We start from the raw sequence: 21,792 nt of genomic DNA, 5'->3' as shown, positions 1-21,792 counted from the left end.
ACGTTTATCACACTTTTTTTGCATTGCAGTGTGATAGAGCTTCCAGCAAAGGATGGTTCCTTTGTTGAGAGATTGGTGCCCCCCTCTCATACTGTCAGTGACAAACTGCCCTATTTTGGCCTGGAGATGCCTCCAACAGCCATCTCAGGGCTCAAGGGAAACAAAGCAGAAAGCATTGTGGTACTGTCCCACTGTCATTAATACACCTATCGACCAAAGAAGTACACTCTCACCAATTCATGTTTTTGTTGGTGTTACAGCTGTAATTCTTAGATTTAAAAAAAATCTACTTGATGGAAAAACGATTTTGTTTTCAGGCACAAAAAACAAAGACTACATTTAAACTTTTACCCAACTCCACATGTGTTTACAGACTAAACTGTGCACCAAAGCCAGAGTCACTCCTACTGCCATCTGCTGGACAGCCACATCAGAACTTTATGTAGGCTGTGAGGAAAGCTTTCTGCTCCTTGTTGACCCAGACAGCCTCTCTGCCTCAGTCCTCTTCAACCCCACAAGTAAACAAACACACACACTACGACACTTGGATGTAGAATAAATTCAAAAGAGAGACATAACCAATTTATTTGGCAATAGAAAACACAATTTACATCTTTATATGTTCTTTACAGCTGCTGATGCCACACCTGAACTGAGACAGGGCAACTTTCAAGGTTTAACCCTTGACAAGAATGGTTTGATTACTGTCGGAAAGGTACAATGCTCTCATTTACATCTGGTGACTGATGATTAAATATGTAATGACATATAATAATGAAATCTTCTGCCAATTGGTGATCTGATTTATAATTCCAGGCATCGGGAATTCTCAATTACTCCAATCTGAAATGCTTATGTTTTACAGGAGAGTGTTGTGCACTGTCTGCAAATCAAAGGGTCTCAAATCGACATCACACATACGTGGCAATTAGAAGGACCTGTCACAACTGTGATGTACTCCCCTGACCATGAGATAATACTTTTATCTTCTAATACAGTAAGCACTTGCATGTACCACAGTGTAAATTATTGCACATATAGATACTTACTTATAATCACATTCGATATATTGAAAATAACTACTGGGAACATGACAGTGTTTTTGTCTTTCAGGGGCAAATCTATGTATTGAACCCAACTGAGTCGGACAACTTTGTGAAGGTCCTGGATGTTCTCTGCGGAAACTTTGTGGCTGCGCATTTGTCACACACTGGCAGGAACATTTGTGTGGTAAAACCTTTGTGTTGCTCACAAAGTGCCTTGTTGTGATTGCAACTGTAATGTCGGTCAATGTCTTTTATTGAGCTGTGATGTTTTTGTTGCTTTCAGTCGGTGAGAGACTCTGGAGAACTGCAGCTGTGGTCTGCAGATGGCACTATCCTCGGTTCTCTGTCCCTTCAAACTGAGGTCAGTGTCACAACATGACCATTTAGATCATATCAGAATCAGAAACATGTTTATTACCAGGTAGGTTAACTCATACGAGGAATTTGACTTGGTGTTGTGGTGCATACATAAAAGTTAAATACACAGATAGAAAACTATTTGAAGAAAACTATAATAACATTAAAAAAAAAATAGTAAAATATAGCATTATTTACATTGCATATGATTGAAATCGTAGAAATAGAATTGGAATAAAATATGTGCAGTAATGAAAAACATTGTGTGCATTAATATAATTATGTAATGTTATATCAGTAATGTCATAGTAAACATCTGAAGCTTGTCAGAATGAAGAGGTCGTTTTTTATCAGAATAACTGTCTCTGTTTAGGTAACAAGCATGGCCTGCTGTCCTATTGCGCATTATGCAGCTGTTGGAACAGCTTCAGGAAATGTCTTCTTCATTGACCTGAACATGGAGCATCAGCCTCGCCTGGTGCACCAGGTTCATCTGTACCCTACTCCTGTGGATCACCTAGTGTAGGTATCCTCCATCCCTGTGATGAGTTTAGTTGCTTGTAACAAATACTGCCTTATACTGTGTACGTAATGTAAATACTGTCAGATGTATATATTTATATTATACTTAAGATCACTATGCACTTTACTACTGTTTTGCACTTCTGGTTGAATGTAAACTACATTTCGTTCTCTTAGCACTTTTATTCTGTACAATGACAATAAGGTTTCATCTTAGTCTATTTTAACAAAGTATGTCATCATAGTCACAAAGTAGAACCAGGAGTTATCTGTAAGGTAACTGATATTCCACTTTTGGTCAGGAAAGCAAACTAAAATGTCAGTTTAAATGGTCAGATGCTTCTTCTTTAGTGCATTTACTTGATGAATGTGTGTGTGCATGTGTTTTTTTTGCAGTTTTGATCAAGAGGGGCACTACCTTCTTACCACTGCCTCAGATTCACACATCTATGTACTTGATGCAAAACCATCAAATAGATTTTCAGTCATAGGATACACAGGTAGATACTCTTGATTTAATCATTTGACATGTTAATGCTGTCCTGTATGTTCAAAAACACTTGAAAAGGAACATTGGATTTGGTAATATTATGTTTAAATATTAGGGAGGGAGCTAACCCGCATCCTTTTTCTCATTTGATTTTCCTTTCTAGTTGTTCCTGGACCCATCTTGTCACTTTCCACTCAGTGCGTCAGAGATTGTGAGCAGGTGAAGGTTCTTGCACTGTGCAATGGACAGGAGCTCACAGTATTCTCTCTGCCAGCCAAGAACCTTGCAGGTACAGCACTGATGGAGTAGATTCATTAAGGAATTTGTAGACATATTTTTTTAGAAGTATTGTTTTGGTTAGCACTTGTTGAGCATCATAAAATGATCTGGTTCAGAAAGAGAGAGCTTTAAATTATAGAAAATGTGATTAATGTCTAGTGTCTAGTATTACATTGCTGTCTTTGAGGGACCATTGCACACATGAGAGGAGTGATGTTCAAGCCTTGAACAAAATATACAAATTAACTTTGCAACCTTCAGTTAGTAAATTATCTCCTACAGGTGAGGTTTAAATGGGATTGAGCTAGTCGGTAGAAATTATAATAGCTTGTAACTTCCTTTACGTGACAGTTTACACAGTCAAATCCTTTAGCAGTAAATAATGGAGTCGAAGTTAACTAGACTTCCACTTGCCTTCTGGTCTTAACATTTTAATGATGGGAATCTCATTATTCATCCATATCCGAGTATCAGCACTAAACTGGAAATTTTTATTAAACTGTTTAGACATGTTGCCCCAAACACTGGGAAAGAGGGAAAAACGACTGGGTGGTTTACAGGAACACACCCATTGTTTACGCAGCCTGTAAAACTATGTTGAACAAGATGAGCCATGAGACAGACGGGCCTCTAGAGGAGAGTGAAAACATTAACTAGGGTGTGGCTGCAGATTAAAGTCGGCAGTTATATGGATTATACAACAAAAACAAACATGACTGTTGTGTATTTTTAAGGTACATGACAGGACACTTAAAACACATATTTTTCAAAAAATACAATACATCATTCTACACAAAAGAAGACACATTAACACCAGCAGTAGGTACTCAATGGTGATGACTGATTAATGGTTTAATAATTATATGTAACGTGCTGAGTGGTAAGAGAGTAAACGTGTCCTTGCGGATTTAAACATTTTATTACAACAGTGACAAACGATGTTATGTAGATATTTCTTTGCATGTACCTTTTGTAGAGGAAACTTCTGTGTAGCTATGCTGTGGGAGTCACCGACTCAGGAAGGAGACACGGTAGGAGCAGTAGCTTTGATGTCAAACACTGATGGTTTATTTGGAGTTAACGGCCGGAGGATTCACATCACAAGTCCAAGAGCCAGAGGTTCTGACTTCACGGTAGAGTTGCCACGTCAATTCTAAAGAACTCTACCTCAGACCCATGTATTTAACTAGTTCTGAGAGCATCATCAAACTGCTGCATAACACCTCTATCAGCTGACGTCAACAGGCAGGAACATAGAATCATAACACCTCTATCAGCTGACGCCAACAGGCAGGAACAGGGAGACAGAACACTGAGAGCACAGCAGCCAAGGTTACGAGGTGCGTGTGCTCAATCAGGACAGTTTGAACTGATAAACTGGGTCAAAGTTATGGGCCTTGGAAAATATTTCCACAACACCTTTTATAGCTGAAAGTGCTGACTCAAGGGATGGCTGTGGTGATAGGACAGCTGGGTTTGTTTATAGTCTGTAATTGTACTTCCCAAAGTTCTCGAGCCAGGACACAATGTTGATAGTGGGTTTGATGTTAATTAGGATTAGTGATTGATATTATATGTGGTGGTGATTGAGTGAGGCTTGTGAAGTTTTATTGCAATGCTTGTAATGTTAATGTTTAGCTCTGCCAGGTTAATTATGGGGAGATTAATTATCTTGGCAGTGTTATTGGTTATCTGTGTGAGTTTGACTCTTATGATAAGGGCTACACTTTTTGTTAAAAGCAGGTGGAACAATGTAGTAGGATCGTGTGAATAATGTTCCTGTAAATCTATACAAAAATACAACACAGTAAGGCAAGGCAAGTTTATTTATATAGCACCGTTCAACACAAGGCAATTCAAAGTTCTTTACAAACATGAAAGACATTCAGAAAAAGGCATTTAAAAACAGTCATTAAAAAGCAAAGATAAAAATTAAACATTAAAAGAAAAAAAAATACATGAATAAAAAGTTACAGTGCAGTTTAAGATATGAATAGTTCACACAGAAGTTCCACTTTACTGATGCCTTTCTTTAAGGTTTCTCCGAACAGCTGTGTACGCTTGTACGGCACATACATCCCGAGCAGCGTACACAGAGAAAACCAGCCAGGATAAAGTCCCCAGACACTGATTCCCTGGGGTTACTAGCCCCAAATGTTCATTAACCAAAAACGAAACACAACCGCTCAGTTTCAATTAAAAGCAGCGGCAAAAAGATAAGTCTTCAGCCTGGATTTAAAAGTAGTCAGAGTTGCAGCGGACCTGCAGGTTTCTGGGAGTTTGTTCCAGATATTTGGAGCATAATAAGTGAACGCTGCTTTACCGTGTTTAGTTCTGACTCTGGGGACAGAAAGCTGACCAGTCCTTGAAGACCTGAGAGTTCTGGATGGTTCATAATTTAGCAGGAGGTCAGAAATGTATTTTGGGCCTAAACCATTCAGTGCTTTATAAACCAGCAGCAGTATTTTGAAATCTATTCTTTGAGACACAGGAAGCCAGTTTAAAGACTTCAGAACAGGAGTGATGTTGTGTTCTGAATCAGCTGCAGCTTTCTAATAGATTTTTTTGTGAGACCTGTAAAGACACCATTACAGTAGTCCAGTCTACTGAAGATAAAAGCATGGACAAGTCTTTCCAAATCCTGCTGTGACATTAGTCTTTTAATCCTAGATATGTTCTTTAGGTGATAATAGGCTGATTTAGTAACTGTTTTAATGTGACTGTTGAAACTCAGGTCAGAGTCCATAACTACACCTAGATTTCTGTCTCTATATGTTGTTTTGAACATTGCAGACTGGAGCTCAGCGCTAACTTTTATACGTTCTGCCTTGGCTCCAAAAACCATTACCTCAGTTTTATCTTTGGTTAATTAGAGAAAGTTCTGACACATCCAGTCATTGATTTGTTCAATGCACTTACTCAGTGTTTGAATTGGAGCATAGTCTCCTGGTGAAATGGTTATGTAAATTTGTGTGTCATCTGCATAGCTATGGTAACTTATTTTGTTGTTTTTCATTATCTGAGCCAGTGGTAGCATGTAGATGTTAAAGATAAGAGGCCCCAAGATGGAGCCTTGAGGAACCCCACATGTCATGTCAACTCAGATTTGTATTTACCTATAGAAACAAAGTTGTTTCTGTCCTAAGTAAGGGAGTCTGTTTCCAATTGTTTATTTTTTACTACATTGATGATGTGCCACTCCTGACAGGTCCAGATTGTGTAGACCGGCATTGTTGTCTATCCGCTCACATCCTGAAAGTATCCAGATACAAAGTGCCCCATCCTCTTGATTCCTGTGTTCTGGGAGTCAGTGAGGTCTTTGCTAACTGCCGCGAGAAGAAAACTCTTCAGCGATTTCAACTTCCACAGGTTTACTTCTGTCTTTATCCACCTGAAATACCATTGATACAATTAGAGAAAGCTATTATTGGAACTAAAATGTAGAAAGATATAAAGAAACAGCAGCAGTGATCAACACATTATCCTCCTCCCTAGGACACAGAGAGTCTCTCCAGTCAACAGGTGGTCCAGCTTGAACCAGAGCAGGAAGTGGGGGGCCACCCTCTGGGTCCCACCTCTCTCGCTCTGTCTCCTAACCAGCTGTGGTTGGCTTCTGTGGGCCGAGATGGCCTCCTACGCATCAGAGAAACTGCTAACATGGTATGGGCTTACTTTTTAAAAATGTTATTAAATATTTTAAAACGTTTGAACATTGGTGGAAGAAATACCCAGATGTTGTACTTACATAAAAGAAGAAATACCATGGTGTAAAAATACTCAATAATAAAAGTATTGCATTCAATGTATTTGTCATGCAAGGCATTTGGATTTGCATTTCAGGCATCAAAATCTAAATATATTAGTACCAGAAGTAAAAGTACTCATCATGCTAAATGGTTCATTTCAGAATATATTATTTGATCATAATTATTGAAATATGAATGTGTTCATCACTTTAATGTTGCAGCTGTTTTACATTGTTATACATTATTCTCTCCCCCTTGGAGTCAATACAGTTTTATCTTAACCTAAAATATTACATCTTAATTTATTTCATATTTATATTATTTATCTGAAGCTTCAAAGTTACTATTGATCAAACGGTCACATAAATGTTAAAATGTAATTAACAAATGTATGTTTTCTACATTATTAAGAAGTAGAACATGGAAATACACACGTAAGTTACCTCAAAATTGTATTTAGGAACAGTAAGTGAGTCAATGGGACTTTGCAGCCCTGTGTTTGAACCATCTTTTCCTTGTCTGTGGTGTGTGTTACGATGCTGTTGCTGCACCTACAGGAGCAGTACCTTGAACTACAAAGTCACTCAAGGCGTCTGGGTGGAGTTCAGAGCGTCTCCTTCTCTGCTGACAGCCAGACTCTCCTCACTGCGGGCTTTAGAGACGGCTCCCTCCTGTGCACCGATCTCAGGTAGAGAAGCAAGCAGTCGGTCATGCTTACATAATGCACAGCTGTGAACAGCAGAGGGAGGTGTTGCTCTCAGAGGTGAAGCCACTCTTACAGTCTGATGTAGACTCGCTGTGTTTTTTCTTTCTTAACCTCGGCCTTCAGGACAATAGTAACGATTAGAACAGAAGTGGTAGGTCGAGAGGGATCATGGTCATCATCTGCAGGAAACAAAGATCATATAAACTTTACAGAACAATTCATCCCGTTCCACATCTTCCTCTGCTGGGTGCAGCTTCAAAATATCTTCTGCCTTTTCCTTAGCCCTTAAGACTCGTAACAACACTGTTTTATTGTTCCTCTTATTATTGGTTTACTGTATGTCTATTCAATCGGCTGGGAAAATTTTCCCCCAGGTTTTATGAGATAGCTTTAAAACGTTTTAATTTGTGAGTAGTTTTCAAAATGTTATGTTTTCAGTAAGAATAAATTGGTTTGGTGCAGAGAGCTGCAGACATAGGGAAGTCAGAAATGATATAGTATAAAACTAATTTCACTGCTGCTTTTTTATCAGATTTGTTGATGGTAATATAAAATGTAGACAATCAGAATTCATATCCTTTAAGCTTATTCTACCTTTAAACTTGATTGTGTTTTACAAATAAGTAAATGGCAACCTGATGATGCAGAAAATAACAATGAACAGTTAATGTTGATTTCTACATTTATTTGGATTTTGTGGATCAACTGACCATCACTAGACCTCCTTAACAACAACAATCATATATCTGTTCTATACTGTAATGGTGTATATAATGTGTTTCTCATGGCAGATTTAAAGGTGTGGACGCTGATAAGGTGACTAGAGCTGCTCAGTACAGTCAGTCTTTGGATAATTTCTTGAAGAATATATTCAGAACAGAGAATCGCGTCCTCATCGTCATGCCTGAGTGGGGCCAAGGGTTTCGCACTGGTGCTGAAAAAACAGAGGAAAGTGAGGTAAATTCTTCTCTTTTGGTGTTTGCAGTAAACCACAGTTTGTTGCTTTTGAAATACCACACAGTACGCTGCAATTTCATAAAATACCTAGAAACTGAAACTAATGCAGTGTAATACAGCAGCCCTGCAATAAATGATATCTTATGTAATGTTGTACTTTTTAAATGTGGTGGAAAATAATATTAGAAACACGTCGGAGTATAAGGCAATACAATTGAACAGCACCAGAGGCCTGTACTACGAAGCTGGTTCAACCTAACCTGGATATGTTTGAGTTAGCCGGTTGGCCTAATCCAAATCATACGCGCTCTCGCTAAACGGTCCTACGACACGGGTTATCAAGTGGATCGCTCAAGCCAGCCGTGTCCTATCTAGTTAGGTGCGCGTTCACATGAAAGGGATGGTATTTGGAGCAATACATTACATTACATTACATTGCATTTAGCTGACGCTTTTATCCAAAGCGACTTACAATAAGGAGCATTCGACCAATCACAAACATGGAGAAGCGTACTGACAGCGCAGCGCGTCATACTTCCTGAATGAAAAGTCAACTATAATATTAGACATATGAAGAAGTTAAACTTTAAACATCCATGACTTAAACCCTTTATCCAGGATAAAAGCCACATAGTTGCACCTGCAAGGTGAATACAGCTGGTAACAGAAAAAGTGTTTGTATGCGTACATTAACAGGTTTATGATATCACTGCCCCGTCTAAAACACGATCTGACTTTAATTACATTTGACTCGAGTGTTTCGTCAACTTAATGTGTTGCTTAAAATAATACTTCTGCATAGGCCTACAGTATGTGACACTGTGAGTGTTGCAAGGCCAGATACGGCTCAGCTGACTCAGATAAGGAAATATATGATACATTATGATGTGATATGCCGGGGACTGCACGTAATGTTACTCTGATCCGGTTACTTATGTTGTGGTAGATATTTAAGTAAGCTTTCTTAACGCTAATGTTATAATAGTCAGATTGCTCTGAAGATGGGAGGTGATATTCTATATGTTCACGTTCACAGAGTCGGTGATCTTTGCCGGCCGTCTTTCCTGCAACAGCAGCTTTTCTGTATTTCCTTTCTCCTGTAATATGACTTGATCGCTTTAAACTCCGCATACTGAGCTCTGATTGGTCAGCAGGCAGTGCTTTCACTGACTTGATCTCTTAGCCTGCAACCTAACCTGCTCCGGCCGCAGGTTAGCCGCACAGCATAAGTTACCATGGAGATCTAGCCTGCTAAAAAGAGAACCAGCTTCGTAGGACCGGAAACCCCGAGTTTTCCCTGAAGTTAGCCGGCTAAGCGAAAATCCTGCTTCGTAGTAGGCTATACCCCCCAGGAACTACAGCCTAAAAAATAAACAGGAAATGTAATCAAAGCCGCTCAGATTTAGATTATGTTAAGAACTCAGGCACTTAGGAGGTAGGACCCAATTGCACGACCCGGGAGACAGAGGTAAAGTATTGGTAAGATACTTTATTTTTCCAAAAACACGATGAACAAAAAAAGGTCACTAACTAATCTCAGGATGAGATGACAAAAAATGAGACCAAAAGGAAAATCGCTCACGTAGTGAGGAACAAAATTATTCTTGAGCACAAAAGAGCATAGACCTGACCATGGCAAGAGACAATACGAACTCACACTGAACACTGGGAGACAGGGGAATTTAAACACATAAGACACAGGTGAAACCAATCAGGGGCGGGGCTGGTGATGAGCACAGGAGACACACAAGGGGTACAGGTGAACACAATCAGACACACCAGGGAAACTAACGACAGGGAGGAAAACACAGGGAGAAGGACCAGACAATACACAAGGAGGAAAACATGACGGGGAGAACAGCAAAACACCCATAACAAGACATACAAAACTAAAAACGTGACATAACACAAGAATCATGACAGATTAATGATTAAATAGTCCAGCTTTACTGGACAAGAGATTATGTTAATGTAATAAAAAGTGTGCAGCATCCCAGCACATTTGAAAATATAACGATTAAATGGAAAATGTTTGTAAGAATGTATTTTTCTTTCTGAGCTGTTTCAGTGATATACAGCTCAGCCCTATGTGGTCTTTATTAAAGCATGTGATACATCAGTATGAATATTTCACTTGATTGATACTAAATCCTTTTATTTATTTCTTATGTGCAGGCCTGGTATTAACTAAAGTAACATTTCAGCAATGTGTCAAAGCAAATGTTTTTTTTTGTATGTATATCTGGTCATTTTTTCCATACGTGCTGCTACCCTCTGCAGGTTTGTGGTGGGGTAGATGCTTTGGATGTGACTGAGCAGGATGAGTGTTATAGCAGCCTGCTGTCTGCTCCACCTTCACACCCCACCTGGCTGGAAAGCAGGCGAGAAGCGGTGAGTGACTAACATGCTGTAAAATGCGCGGTTATGGCCTGAGATTTGGATCATGTTTACTATGTTTAGAAACTTCTCCTGTGACTCTACAATGTTCCAGGTGAGGGATTTAGAAAGTGCACATCGCACCTGTGTGTGATATCTTGCTGTGTTGCTTTTGGCACGCTCTCTCTGTGCGACAGCTTGATGTATCGTCCCGTCATATAGGAGTCAAGCAATTATAAAGCAGATAAGCGTTTGTAAACAAATGTTTAGTACTTTTCTGCCTGACAAAGATTGTTGATAACAATAAATTGATACTGAAGGCGTGGCAGACTTTGAATTGTGGATTTTACACCTCGTTGAAAGTCACGCATGAGAAGCGGGTAGATGCACTTTGCAGCATGCTTTATGCCAACACATGATTCCTATCAATCTGTATGCACGGTTTAAAAGAGGCTGCATTACATTGAGTTATGAGGTGATGTAATGTTGGAGAGCATATCATTCTTCTTCACTATAAATAATCTTTTTTGGTTGTTGTTGTTGTACTATTCATCGTAATCAACACATTAATACTAAATGATTCAAACATTTTTTCTTTTTTAATCTGCATTTTTTTCAACAGGTTATAAAAGATGACAATGAGCAATATTCTGAGGCAAAGAGCAACATGAAGAACACTTTCAAAGAGTTACGTGACAATGTGAGTTTTATACATATTTGTTTACTGTGAGCACAGATACTTGATCGTTAGACATGTTTAGATGTGTAATTATGCTAAAAGATTTGTTATACTATATCTGATATCTTTTTCTATTGTTTTTTTTATAAATTAAGTGATCAAATGGTATTTAAAGCATCATTTATGATCTGTCTGATTAGCTTTTCAATTTATTTACTTTGAATCTTCACATATGTGCTTCAAGCCCCTCCATGATAACAAATGTGCTCAAAAATGTTTATGAAAAGTTTGTCCAACTAAATATGACAACTAAACCGCCTTTCTCGATTTATTAGATCCAGGAGATGATGCGTGAAAATGAAAACCTCCCGGATCTCGAGCGTTTGCCACAAAAGGAGTTCAACCTGTTTACAGAGGAGCAGAAGAGACTGGGGGCCATGGTGGAGCAGGAAGTTAAACGGGTAAAACACAAAACCAATGAAGCTTTAAAGGTCCCCTCTTTTTCATCAATATATTATAGGTCTCAGATATATACACAACATTTCTCTGAAGTGTTTGGCTCCAAATACAGATGAAAATAAGGAGCCACTACCAACGCCCCTCTGAGAGATATTTGGTTAAAAAGAACACAGTGGTGCTCTAGGAGGAGATTCAGGTGATAAGATGGGGGGGTCACCTTGGTTGGTGATTGGCTAATGGTTACACAAGCCAACAAACCGTTATGACATCATAAAGTGGCCAAAATCTGATCAGCTCATTTTCAGACAGGTTTTTATATAAATGGAAAGTGAGCAAATCTTTTTTCCTGAAACGTTCAGAATCTCTTTACACAGAGGGGACACATGTTTATGTATGAAAGAGAGGAACAAGTGGATTTTGCATAATAGGTGACCTTTAAATTAGCTTTGTGGTCATGATTTAAGATTGTGGTTCTTAACACATTTTAGGTGAGAAATGAAGTCGAATGGGAGATTCTAGCAAACTGTTACCTCCGTGATGTTCTGAAGAGAGAATGCTGGGATTCAATGAAGGTCAAAGGCAAAGCCATTAAGGTGAGATGGCTCTGGAACAAGTGTCTTAATAATCACAGCATGATGGGATCTGTACTTAGACATTTCCTCTGGCTGTCTACCGCAGGCCTTTTACTCTGAACATGAGGTGAAGAACTACCCTCTGAGAGAGCGGCCAGAGAAGGAGGTGGAGGACCTGCTCAGGGTGGAGAACATCAGGAAGCTTGAAAAAGCTGCTTGCACCGTAAGCATCTACAAACATTCTGTGGTTTAGATTCTTGTTAGCGCTGTAATTAGCAGCAGATGTGATGAGTAGATTAGATTATCTGTTCACTGTTTTTAATTTAATGCAGCATGCAAACATTTTCTAAAAGCTGTGATGGTGCAAACTTCTTAGTATGTGGGTTTTCACTCTCTTGAAATCAGTCGAGTCAAAACAGGTTTACAGCTGGAAATTAATTTGATGCATGGTATCACTGTCCTATACGTTTGACCTCTCAATGTTGTTACTTTTTTAAATGCTTGAACACGTGCCAATCCGCCAGTGTCAACACTTTTCTAGATTGATGGCTATGTGGCCAAGAGGTAGTTAACCTAACTACAATAATCTTTATATGAAGTTTATAATCTTATAGCCACAGATTCAGTGTATTTCAGTTACCTCGTTAAAAGTGTTTCTCCCTGCAGCAGAGCAGCCTGAAGAAGAGCTCCGACACAACCAGCCCGAAGGAGGGAGAGCCGGGGAAAGAAAGCCTCGAGGCAGAGACTCCTGTCGTCACGGGAAGCTTCTCCGCTCAGTTAGGATATTCAAATCCGTACATCTACGATCAGTTCTGCCTGCAAACCACAGAGCAGAGGATCAACCAGATCATTCTGCTACAGGTTAGCTCCTGTTCCAAAAACTGCTGGATCAAAGCAAAAGTGTGATAATGATGCCTTTGCGTTATACAATACTTTTGCAAAACAGTGCCTGCAACATAACATTATGAGATAACACAACATATGTTATTATACATGTATTTAATTTATTAAAACTGGCGACAGCTTGAACGCAACAGGAAACACATTTTCCTACATTTCGTAATACATTTTTTTTTTTTTTAAATATAATAATAGCTGCATTACATATTAACCAATTTCAAGAACCTACCTAGTACAGAGAGTGCACTGGTACTTCGAGAGGTGCCAGTTCGCCTCCTGGGCCCTCCGAATGTGCCCCTGAGCAAGGCACTACATACCTAGAATGCTCCCTTGGTGCTGTAAAAAAGCTGCTCACTGCTCCTAATATTAATATAGGTTAAATGCACACACACTGTGTACCGAATAAATTAAGAAAAAAAACAAACGTATATCGATGTTGCTGGTTTTCTTCTAAATTATTGTATCATTCGATTTTCTTAAAGGAATGTGAATCTCCTGCATTTTTATAATTACCACTGCCATATGTAACATTTCTAAATTCTGGGAAATGTATGTGCATTTTTCGTTCAGGCTTTGTCTTAAATAATCATGGTTTTGAAAAAACCTGGTGTTGTATATGCGAAGTAACATTTTTTATTAGAGAATAAAATAACGTGTGACTCATACATGTTTAATTGACAACCCGATCGTAAATCTTTTTTTTTGTTTGCCAAATTTCACTCGTCTCTGAATGCAGGACGTGATTTATCGCATCAAGACGGCTTTCAACACGGACTTTGAGGCCGTGCACAGGCAGAAGGTGCAGGAGCTGAACCGACTGAAGGACAGGAACACGAACATCAGGGACATCACGCTGGAGCTGGACCTGAAGGACACGCTGTGGGAGCCCAGCCTGACCAGCAGCGAGCGGCCGGAGGGGCTGCTCACCGTGGACGACTCCGAGGTGACTGTCCTCTCGGGGAAACAGCTAAATAGTTCACAGAAAGTTCAAGAAACAAAGAGTACATGAGCTGCTCTGTGGTTTGGTTGTTTTTCTACTGAAATGTGAAGCAGCCTGTTGTCATCATTATATGAGATGCTTTTCACAGTAAACCATAGGAGATGTCCACTTGTGTCCCACTGCAGATAAAAGCAGAAAGGTACCTCACCCCAGAACAGAAAAAGGAGAAGGAGAAGAAGAAGTTGGAAGAGCAAAAACGTTTGGCTGCCAAAGTATGCCGCCATGTTGTTGTTTTGCTGTCTATTTTGTCCTTTTCAACCAATTCCGTAGACAAAATTTAATAGACAAAACCTTTTTTTTAAATTGATATTGACAACAGTAAGATTACATTTAAAACTCCTACATCTTTGTGATGTACATTCCGAAAGCTATAAACACAGTTCAGTTCTATCTTTATATTGCAGGACGATAATGACAAAGACAGAGCTCTCGATGATATGATGGAGGGAGTGCTGGAAGTCAAAAAGGAGGACATCTTGAAAATAGTGGGTCAAAAGATTTGAATTTTTCTTTAAGCATTTATAATGTTTTACATTGATCCCTAATGAATAATTTCACATGATATACAAAATGGAAGCCATATTAGTGAATTGGCCATCTGCAACTGTTTCAATTTATTGCCATTGTCATTTTTCAAACATTCCCTTGCTCCAGCCTCTCAGATGGGAAGATTCAATGATTTCATATATGACAGTAGTCTGAATATGTTTCCTGATATTTTATTTAGTAAACAATAACTCTATGAATTTTATCATTTTTTTGCAACGCTTATGAGCAAAAGAAAACACTTCCCCACCTGCAGATTATTTTTAATGAAATTTGAATTAGACAAATCAAAATGAAGTGCACATAGTTTCTTTTGAATTAACTCCACAGGAAATACCTCCGCCTGAGTTTGTTTTGACCAAACCCGAAATTCAATGGAATGAGGAGGAGAAAAAAGTCTATAAAGACTTTGAGAAGAAAACCAAAGAACTGAATGAGGAGAAGGAGAAATACAAAAAGGTCATTTGAAGAAACATTCACAATTCTTCTGTTTTGCTCTAATAAAAACTATGAGTAACATCTGGTTGCTTATCAATACAAATAATTTGTAATTGCAGTCATTGGAAACTGAAATGAAAAAACTGCAGGCATCCAACAAGGAAGCGACCGAAAGGTTTGATGAAACTTTGACAAAGCTGTTTGAGAAGAAATTAAAATGTGAAATGGCTATATATCAGGTGAGCACACACACACACACACACACACACACACACACACACACACACACACACACACACACACACACACACACACACACACACACACACACACACCAACGTATGCCACAGACTAAGAATACAGTCACGTGCAGTCAATCTGTATCACATTCCTTCCTGTGGTTTTCTTGTTCTCATTTCCCTCACAAGGATGAAGGGTCCTCTGCCCTCATTGTGGTTTCCTCCTTGAGATCATTTTGCGATATGATATCTTGTGTATGTTACAACTTGACAAAATCCTGTTTACTGATGCTTTTGATGGTTTTTTTGCAGGAAGAGCTCAAGAATACTTATCTGGTTTATTCGGTCCTCATTGAAGACGAAATGAGAAATCGAGAGGTGGAGCTCAAGCTCAAACTTGAAAAAACCTTGGCGTACAAGGTTAGAAACCTCAATACTCAGTAATGCTGGAGGAATGTATGACTGGCAACTTCAGATTCTGTAATTTGTGATCCACCTGAATTAATAGCAGTGATGTTCTTTCACATTTTATCATTACATCTCATCCATCAATCAGGCTTATTTTGCAAGAGCCAACCTGTATAATATGCAAATGTCTAGACCAACAGTCATTATTGTCACTACATGTTGCTGTGGTTTAATGGACCTGCATGTGTTTCTCTGACAGGATGAGCAGGTGGAGGAGGTAAAGAGACACGAGGAAGACGTAGAATTGTTTCAGGAGACTTATGAAAGCGTTGTAGCTGAGGATAAAGTAAGCCAGCTGGTAAAAAAAATATTGGCTGCAAGTGATGGTGCACACACATAATATAATATCCTTCATGTCTCCCAAGGTTCTTGACAAAGAATTCAGTAAAGAGTTCTTCGATGTACCGAACCATGTGGTTGACCTTTTATACAAGTTATTCAAGCGTAGACCCAGGTTGGTAAGACTCACTTTCCTTGATATCCACATTTTAAGTTGTTAATCATCTGCTCAGTTAGTGTTCACCGTTTTTTATGCCTCAGGGTTCAAAAGATGAGGACAGAGACCGACAACAACTTGAGTTTGTTCAAAGAGCAGCGTCTCTGCGGCTCTATGGCTCCAGATGCACTCGGCAAAATGCTGAAGGCCATGGAGGAGCTGGATGCTCCGGAGAATATTCCAGAAGCCGTGAGCCAACCAGTCTGGGAGAGGTTCTGCCTTGTCCGCAACACAAAAGTAAAAAGTGAGCACAAGGTAAAACAAGCAGAGGTTATAGGTTGGAAATACAAAAACACATTGAAAGTCCATTTTGAATAATAAGGTACTGGAGTAAAAAACACCAGTTTTATCCCACAGGCCATACGATTGCTAAACACCTGAGCTCTGTTAACTGCCTCGATAAACATGAATCTGTTTGCCATCTTGCAATCTACTTTATCATTTATTTATTTGTATTTAATCATTTATTTGAACCGGGACAGTGCACATTGATGAACACTTTAAAACAAAAATAATGCTTACAAGTGTAAATGAGCCGGATTTTAGCTTTGAGCTAATTTCCATCCGCAGTCCCCTGACATACAACATATAAGAACATGACATTTATATACATAGCAAAAGTAAATACATGATATGCAGAAAGAGCAAGAGCAGCAGACAAGCATTTACCACATGGCAGCTATGATATATAAAGTGCAAGAGATTATACAAGAGCTACATAAAGTGCGAGAGGAGATACCCCTGTAAACACGTCTGTTTGTTGCTCAACCATTCTTTGAGTTGACCTTTAAAACTATTGAGAGTGGGACAATCCCGTATCTCAGTTGGGAGGCTATTCCACATAGAGCTGCCTTTAATGGAGAGTACATTTTGTCCAAAAGTTGTCCTTCTACGGTGGACTTCACAGTCTCCTCTGGTTTCTGACCTAGTGCAGCGTCCAGTGTGTTTTTTGTGGATGAATTCCATATAAATAGTTATCACCGCAATAAACCGTATTTAATTTTGTCCTATTGAACATTATTTAATTTCATATTTTGCTCTCTATTTACATGTATCTAGACTTCTTGCACTATTTTGTTTTGTATTTTATTATTTATGTTGCATTGTTGGAGGAGCTCGGGTCAGAAGAATTTCATTGCCATTTCTACACTGTATGTGCATATGACAATAAAACCTTTGAATCTTTGAAAATATATGTTGTATTTTGTGTAGTTGTCCACTCACTGTTTGTCCTGTGCTTTTTAGGTAAAAGTAAAAGCTTTTACTTTCGCCGAGATGCAGGCGTTCCTTCACAAGAGGAGAGATGAGATTCACACCACTCAACAGGAAATCAAACATCTATCTGAAGGACTGCAAAGGTATGACTGTGACGGTGTCAGTCGTTCTGATTATAGTAGTTGTTTTAAATACCAGTGGTGGAATAAGTATTCAGATTCTACTTTAGTATAGTACAAATACCACACTGATAAATACGCACTACATGTAAAATGCTATCAGCAAAAGAGGGTACACAAGAGTTGATTTAGTAATAAGTAGCTGAATATCTGAAATAACTTTCACTGGAAATGTTTTGAAATTAACTATTTTTTTTTAAAGCAACTTAAGCTGTCAGACAAATGTAGTGGAGACAAAAATATAATTTGTATATGAGAATGACAACAGTTTTATATTTTGATTTCTCACTTAGGGAAGACCTGATAGGATGGCACTTGAGCCACAAGTCTTTAACAATGTGTAACATGAAACAGTAGCAGACAGTCATACAGTATATTGAATACAAAAGGAAATACAGTATATGTTGTTCTATTTCTCTATGGGAGAATGATTCTCTATAAGGTTTATGTTATCCTGCTCCCTTCTAGTCTGCATGAGGAGAAGAACCGCTCCCTGACGGACATCATGGTGCAGGTGCTGCTCAAACAGGGCCAGGTGGAGGTGTACACCACCGAGCTGACCCCCGACTACACCGACTGTGTGCATCTCCACAGGACCGTAGTGGAGGACCTCAACAGAACCATCAGGGTCAGCACATACCAGCACACACCAACACTCTTATGATCTTAGGATTGATCTATAACCAAAAATGCTTGAGGAACACTTAATTACAATATAAATTAAATACTAACAAACCATTTTCTGTTTGATAAAAGGTGCCAGAAAGAGCCACATTCAAGTGGTGGTCAAATATATTAGTAATACAATTGTGTGTGTCAAATGGATTTATTTATGAACAGACACTGGGAGATCAGAAGATTGCCTCCATGGTGGAGTGTAAAGATTTCCGTAAGGGGATCATCAGGCAGCAGTGGGAGCACAGGATGTTGACGATGCAGATAGAAGACTTCAACAACAAGGCGAGAGACGCCCAGATGTTACGGCTTTCTGAGGAGCAACAGGACGTACGGTTATTTAGATACTGAAATATCCTTATTCTGTTGTTTAGCTTCTTTCAGGGACCTACTTTATTCTCAAATACTATGGAAATAAGCATTGAATAACATTCTCTGAGGAATAGTGCTACTGGATAGTGAATAGATTTGTATCTTGAATATAACTCATGGTAATTATATGTCAAAAATATTCAAAAAGTTACACATCAGCAGGAAGTGGCAATGAGGTATGCATTTATGGTGCTTTTTCTGGCCAAACCTCTGTCGCTGCTATCAAGGCAGGTATTTTGGTTTTGGCAGCATCCGATGTTTAGTGAGCTGAAAATTGTTACCATGCCTGTGTACAGATGGATGTGTGTGTGTCTGTCATCGCTGACACACACTAATCACGCAAGCTACCACATCTTCTCCTTATCTGTGCATCTTTTGAAACTATTACGGATTAGGTGGAGACTGGTTAAATATACACTAAATTAATGTTTACTTTACTCCTGCTTTTACAATTAAGCTATGTTTAAAAAAATTGGTAAACAGAGAACTTTCTCTGCTTCATTTAGCAGCAGATGTCAATGCAAGACGTAAACAGGCAGTATAATAAAAAACAGACCACAAAGAAATGACAGGAACTTTGCTTCTGGTTACGATCCATTAACCCCTTCTTACACTATTATAAGTTGTTTCAAGAGTTAGTGATACAAAAAATAACAGGTGGTTGATATAATAAATCGAATTAGTCAATCAGTATTTTATTTTCGAAAAGTAGATGAGCATGTTTTCATGTCTGCATGCCAGTTTCCCCTGGCAACATGTCCAGGTAGCTCTGCTGTGGCGTGGCTTGCAGCTTCCTGTCATTGTTTAAGCCTCCGAACCCGCTCCGAACCCTTGGGAGGAAGACATTTTGAATATAAACAAATCCATCCTTTGAATCTTGAACATTTTATGATGAAGCAGTTATACGACAACCATTTTAAGTTCCCTGTCCATACAAGTCAGTGATTGCCTTTCTTTCTTTCAGTATCTCAACAAGACAGATCATGGCAGTCGTGTGTCACACCAGGTTAATATTCTGGAAAAAACTGTAGCTTTCCAGGAAAAGGTAACACAAAAGTTGCTATGTAACCTCATGAATAAGCTTTGCGTACTTTAAATACCTGACCGTTAAATGAATATACATATTGTGTTCTACTTTTAGACTCATCGCCAGAGTGTGCAGCATCGCATAAAAAAGATTGAACAGCTTAAAAGGCAGGCAGCAATGAAAGCTGAGAAGAACACAGCTGTAGAAGAGAAGCTACCCAATATGCAGGTGACGATGGCAGAGACGAGCCACATCTACGGAGGACTAGGTAATAAAAACAATATTTTCTAATCTTTGCAAAGGGAGATTTTAGACTATTTTCACACTGACATTGTGACATGTTTGGGTGTTTAGCTTCAGAGGCAAACCTGGCAGCTAGAGAACAGAAGCGCTACCAGGAAATCGTTCAGAGGAAGAACTTGGAGGAGTTTGCCCGAGCGCAGGGGGAGGAGCTGGCGTTCCTCTGGGCCGAGGTCGAGCGTTTGAGGATGAAGAGCTTTCCTTCACTTGATCAGCTGAAACACAACTGAGCGGAGCCTTCTCTTTAACAAATAATCATTTTATTTACACTTCTCTTTGCAACTTAACATGAAATGTACAACTTAAGCTAACAATAGAACAGCAGCAACAAATGAAACAATGAACTTAATAAACATATTTGAAATCTGAACGGTTTTAAAGCTTTTTTTTTTAGGTAGTGAAGTCCTCCTCTATGCGGTCAAAGTGCAGGATACCGTCTTCCAGGCCGAAGTGGTCAATGAGGCTCGACAGGCTGATTTTGTGTTTGTCTTGGGTGCCATCTGTCTGGAGCTCATACAGTGCGGCCTGAGCACAACTCCTCCACTTGTCAATCAAGGTTTTGAGCTGCGTTAGATCATTCTGGGGAGAGACAGGGAACGTGTCATATACAAATAACCACTATCAGTCTAGTTAAGCAAAATACATGATAAGGTACTTGTGGGTTATCTGTCACACCTTTTTTGGTTTTTTCAGACTCTAAATACGCACTTATTGTTTTTTTCAGATTCTCTTAATAACCCTAACCCCTAGGATTAATATTTGTTATTTTGAGAAAAGTTAATGTGGAGTAGCCAGATACCCGCTATTAAAAAGTGGCGACAGATAATAACCCACTAGTACCGTTGATAATATTCCCGTTAGGAGCAGATTAAAGGCAGCTGATACCTTGCTCCTGTACATGTGAACCATCTTGAGTCTGCGCAGAGTCTCCGTCTTCTCTTTAACCTCCTTCCTCAGTTGGTATGGTTGTTGTGCCATTTCTTTGGAAAGAGAATGTGTTGGCTCGGGATTGGGTCCAGAAAACCTCTCCCTCGCTGATCTCTCATTTTTTCTGTTTACGAACAGTGGAGAGTTATTAACTGTCTCCCTGGAATCTGCTGAAACTTGTCGGCCATCATCCTCCTCCTCATCATCAACACAAAGGCGTTTGGCTACAGAGAAGGGCGAGGTGAAGGAGCGCCTTGATCTCTTCAGCCTCTCCTTCAGAGAGGAGCTGAGCTTTTGTAGATGCTGTAGGGGTGACAGTGAGTGAATGACAGGGCCGGCACACAGAGTGATAATGGCAGATGTTGGATTGCAGTTTAACACATTTCGACATAAATCAATTTGATGAAATATTGGGTAATAGTAACATGACAGCAAATGTCATTGTCACCTACCTTTTCCTCTTTATATTCACCCGGGCTTGACTCCACTGAATCACAAGGTGAAGAATACACTGATTTTATTTTCTCTGCTTTAGGAGTGACCTCCATCTTGGGAATGTACTTTAACTTATTTGGGCTAACGTTGACTGTTTTTACTTTAGAAGTAGAATGCGTATATTAGAACCTATCGAGATTTAGGGTACTTATAGCTTCAAACACGTACAAAACAAACTAACACGAACACTCAATCTTACGAATTTATGAACGCTTCCCTAAAAACTATCGAGCAACGAACATATTTTTTACAAAACGCTAAATTACGAATCAAAACTTTAACCGCGGAGTGAGTTGTTTCTGTTTCCTGTTGCTGCCTGGTTGCTG

The 21,792-nt window shown here is 39.2% G+C and overlaps 2 protein-coding genes across 4 annotated transcripts in view; one reads left to right on the top strand and one right to left on the bottom strand.

Annotated features, from left to right (window-relative positions):
• cfap43 (cilia and flagella associated protein 43) overlaps positions 1-20,414 on the top strand; it is a 21,792-nt gene extending 1,378 nt beyond the window's left edge. The window contains exons 5-38 of one of the 3 annotated variants that reach the window (XM_034237749.1): positions 30-180; positions 374-518; positions 633-715; positions 866-997; positions 1,114-1,230; positions 1,330-1,407; positions 1,777-1,925; positions 2,322-2,425; positions 2,579-2,704; positions 5,903-6,063; positions 6,190-6,354; positions 6,998-7,128; positions 7,938-8,103; positions 10,384-10,494; positions 11,102-11,179; positions 11,494-11,619; positions 12,106-12,210; positions 12,296-12,412; positions 12,859-13,050; positions 13,826-14,032; positions 14,215-14,301; positions 14,494-14,574; positions 14,966-15,094; positions 15,193-15,312; positions 15,625-15,732; positions 15,980-16,066; positions 16,146-16,234; positions 16,321-16,531; positions 17,522-17,634; positions 18,139-18,298; positions 18,511-18,675; positions 19,682-19,762; positions 19,859-20,012; positions 20,099-20,414. In XM_034237749.1, the coding sequence (XP_034093640.1) occupies positions 30-180; positions 374-518; positions 633-715; positions 866-997; positions 1,114-1,230; positions 1,330-1,407; positions 1,777-1,925; positions 2,322-2,425; positions 2,579-2,704; positions 5,903-6,063; positions 6,190-6,354; positions 6,998-7,128; positions 7,938-8,103; positions 10,384-10,494; positions 11,102-11,179; positions 11,494-11,619; positions 12,106-12,210; positions 12,296-12,412; positions 12,859-13,050; positions 13,826-14,032; positions 14,215-14,301; positions 14,494-14,574; positions 14,966-15,094; positions 15,193-15,312; positions 15,625-15,732; positions 15,980-16,066; positions 16,146-16,234; positions 16,321-16,531; positions 17,522-17,634; positions 18,139-18,298; positions 18,511-18,675; positions 19,682-19,762; positions 19,859-20,012; positions 20,099-20,274 (4,405 nt within the window). In that variant the 3' untranslated portion in view covers positions 20,275-20,414. Of the gene's footprint in view, positions 1-29; positions 181-373; positions 519-632; positions 716-865; positions 998-1,113; positions 1,231-1,329; positions 1,408-1,776; positions 1,926-2,321; positions 2,426-2,578; positions 2,705-5,902; positions 6,064-6,189; positions 6,355-6,997; positions 7,129-7,937; positions 8,104-10,383; positions 10,495-11,101; positions 11,180-11,493; positions 11,620-12,105; positions 12,211-12,295; positions 12,413-12,855; positions 13,051-13,825; positions 14,033-14,214; positions 14,302-14,493; positions 14,575-14,965; positions 15,095-15,192; positions 15,313-15,624; positions 15,733-15,979; positions 16,067-16,145; positions 16,235-16,320; positions 16,532-17,521; positions 17,635-18,138; positions 18,299-18,510; positions 18,676-19,681; positions 19,763-19,858; positions 20,013-20,098 lie in introns of those variants that run through there. The other 2 variants (XM_034237748.1, XR_004571232.1) reach the window with 2 other exon arrangements.
• On the bottom strand, positions 20,288-21,792 carry LOC117560754 (swi5-dependent recombination DNA repair protein 1 homolog). The gene is made up of 3 exons (XM_034237752.1): positions 21,424-21,792; positions 20,930-21,274; positions 20,288-20,623 (listed from the first exon to the last, which is right to left on the bottom strand). The coding sequence occupies exons 1-3, from the start codon at positions 21,517-21,519 to the stop codon at positions 20,435-20,437; spliced, it is 630 nt and encodes a 209-aa protein (XP_034093643.1). The 5' UTR covers positions 21,520-21,792; the 3' UTR covers positions 20,288-20,434.

This window comes from Gymnodraco acuticeps, unplaced genomic scaffold (assembly GCF_902827175.1).
Source record: "Gymnodraco acuticeps unplaced genomic scaffold, fGymAcu1.1, whole genome shotgun sequence".
NCBI classification, from domain to species: Eukaryota; Metazoa; Chordata; class Actinopteri; order Perciformes; family Bathydraconidae; genus Gymnodraco; species Gymnodraco acuticeps.
This window is presented reverse-complemented; position numbering and strand designations above follow the sequence as displayed.

What these genes read in the sequence shown, in the direction of transcription:
- LOC117560754 (XM_034237752.1), bottom strand. Translation starts at nt 21,519, where the DNA reads ATGGAGGTCACTCCTAAAGCAGAGAAAATAAAATCAGTGTATTCTTCA. An exon ending in GTGAATATAAAGAGGAAAAG is followed by an intron (nt 21,275 to 21,423) that starts GTAGGTGACAAT and finishes TCACCCCTACAG; the next exon opens with CATCTACAAAAGCTCAGCTC. An exon ending in TTCACATGTACAGGAGCAAG is followed by an intron (nt 20,624 to 20,929) that starts GTATCAGCTGCC and finishes GTCTCTCCCCAG; the next exon opens with AATGATCTAACGCAGCTCAA.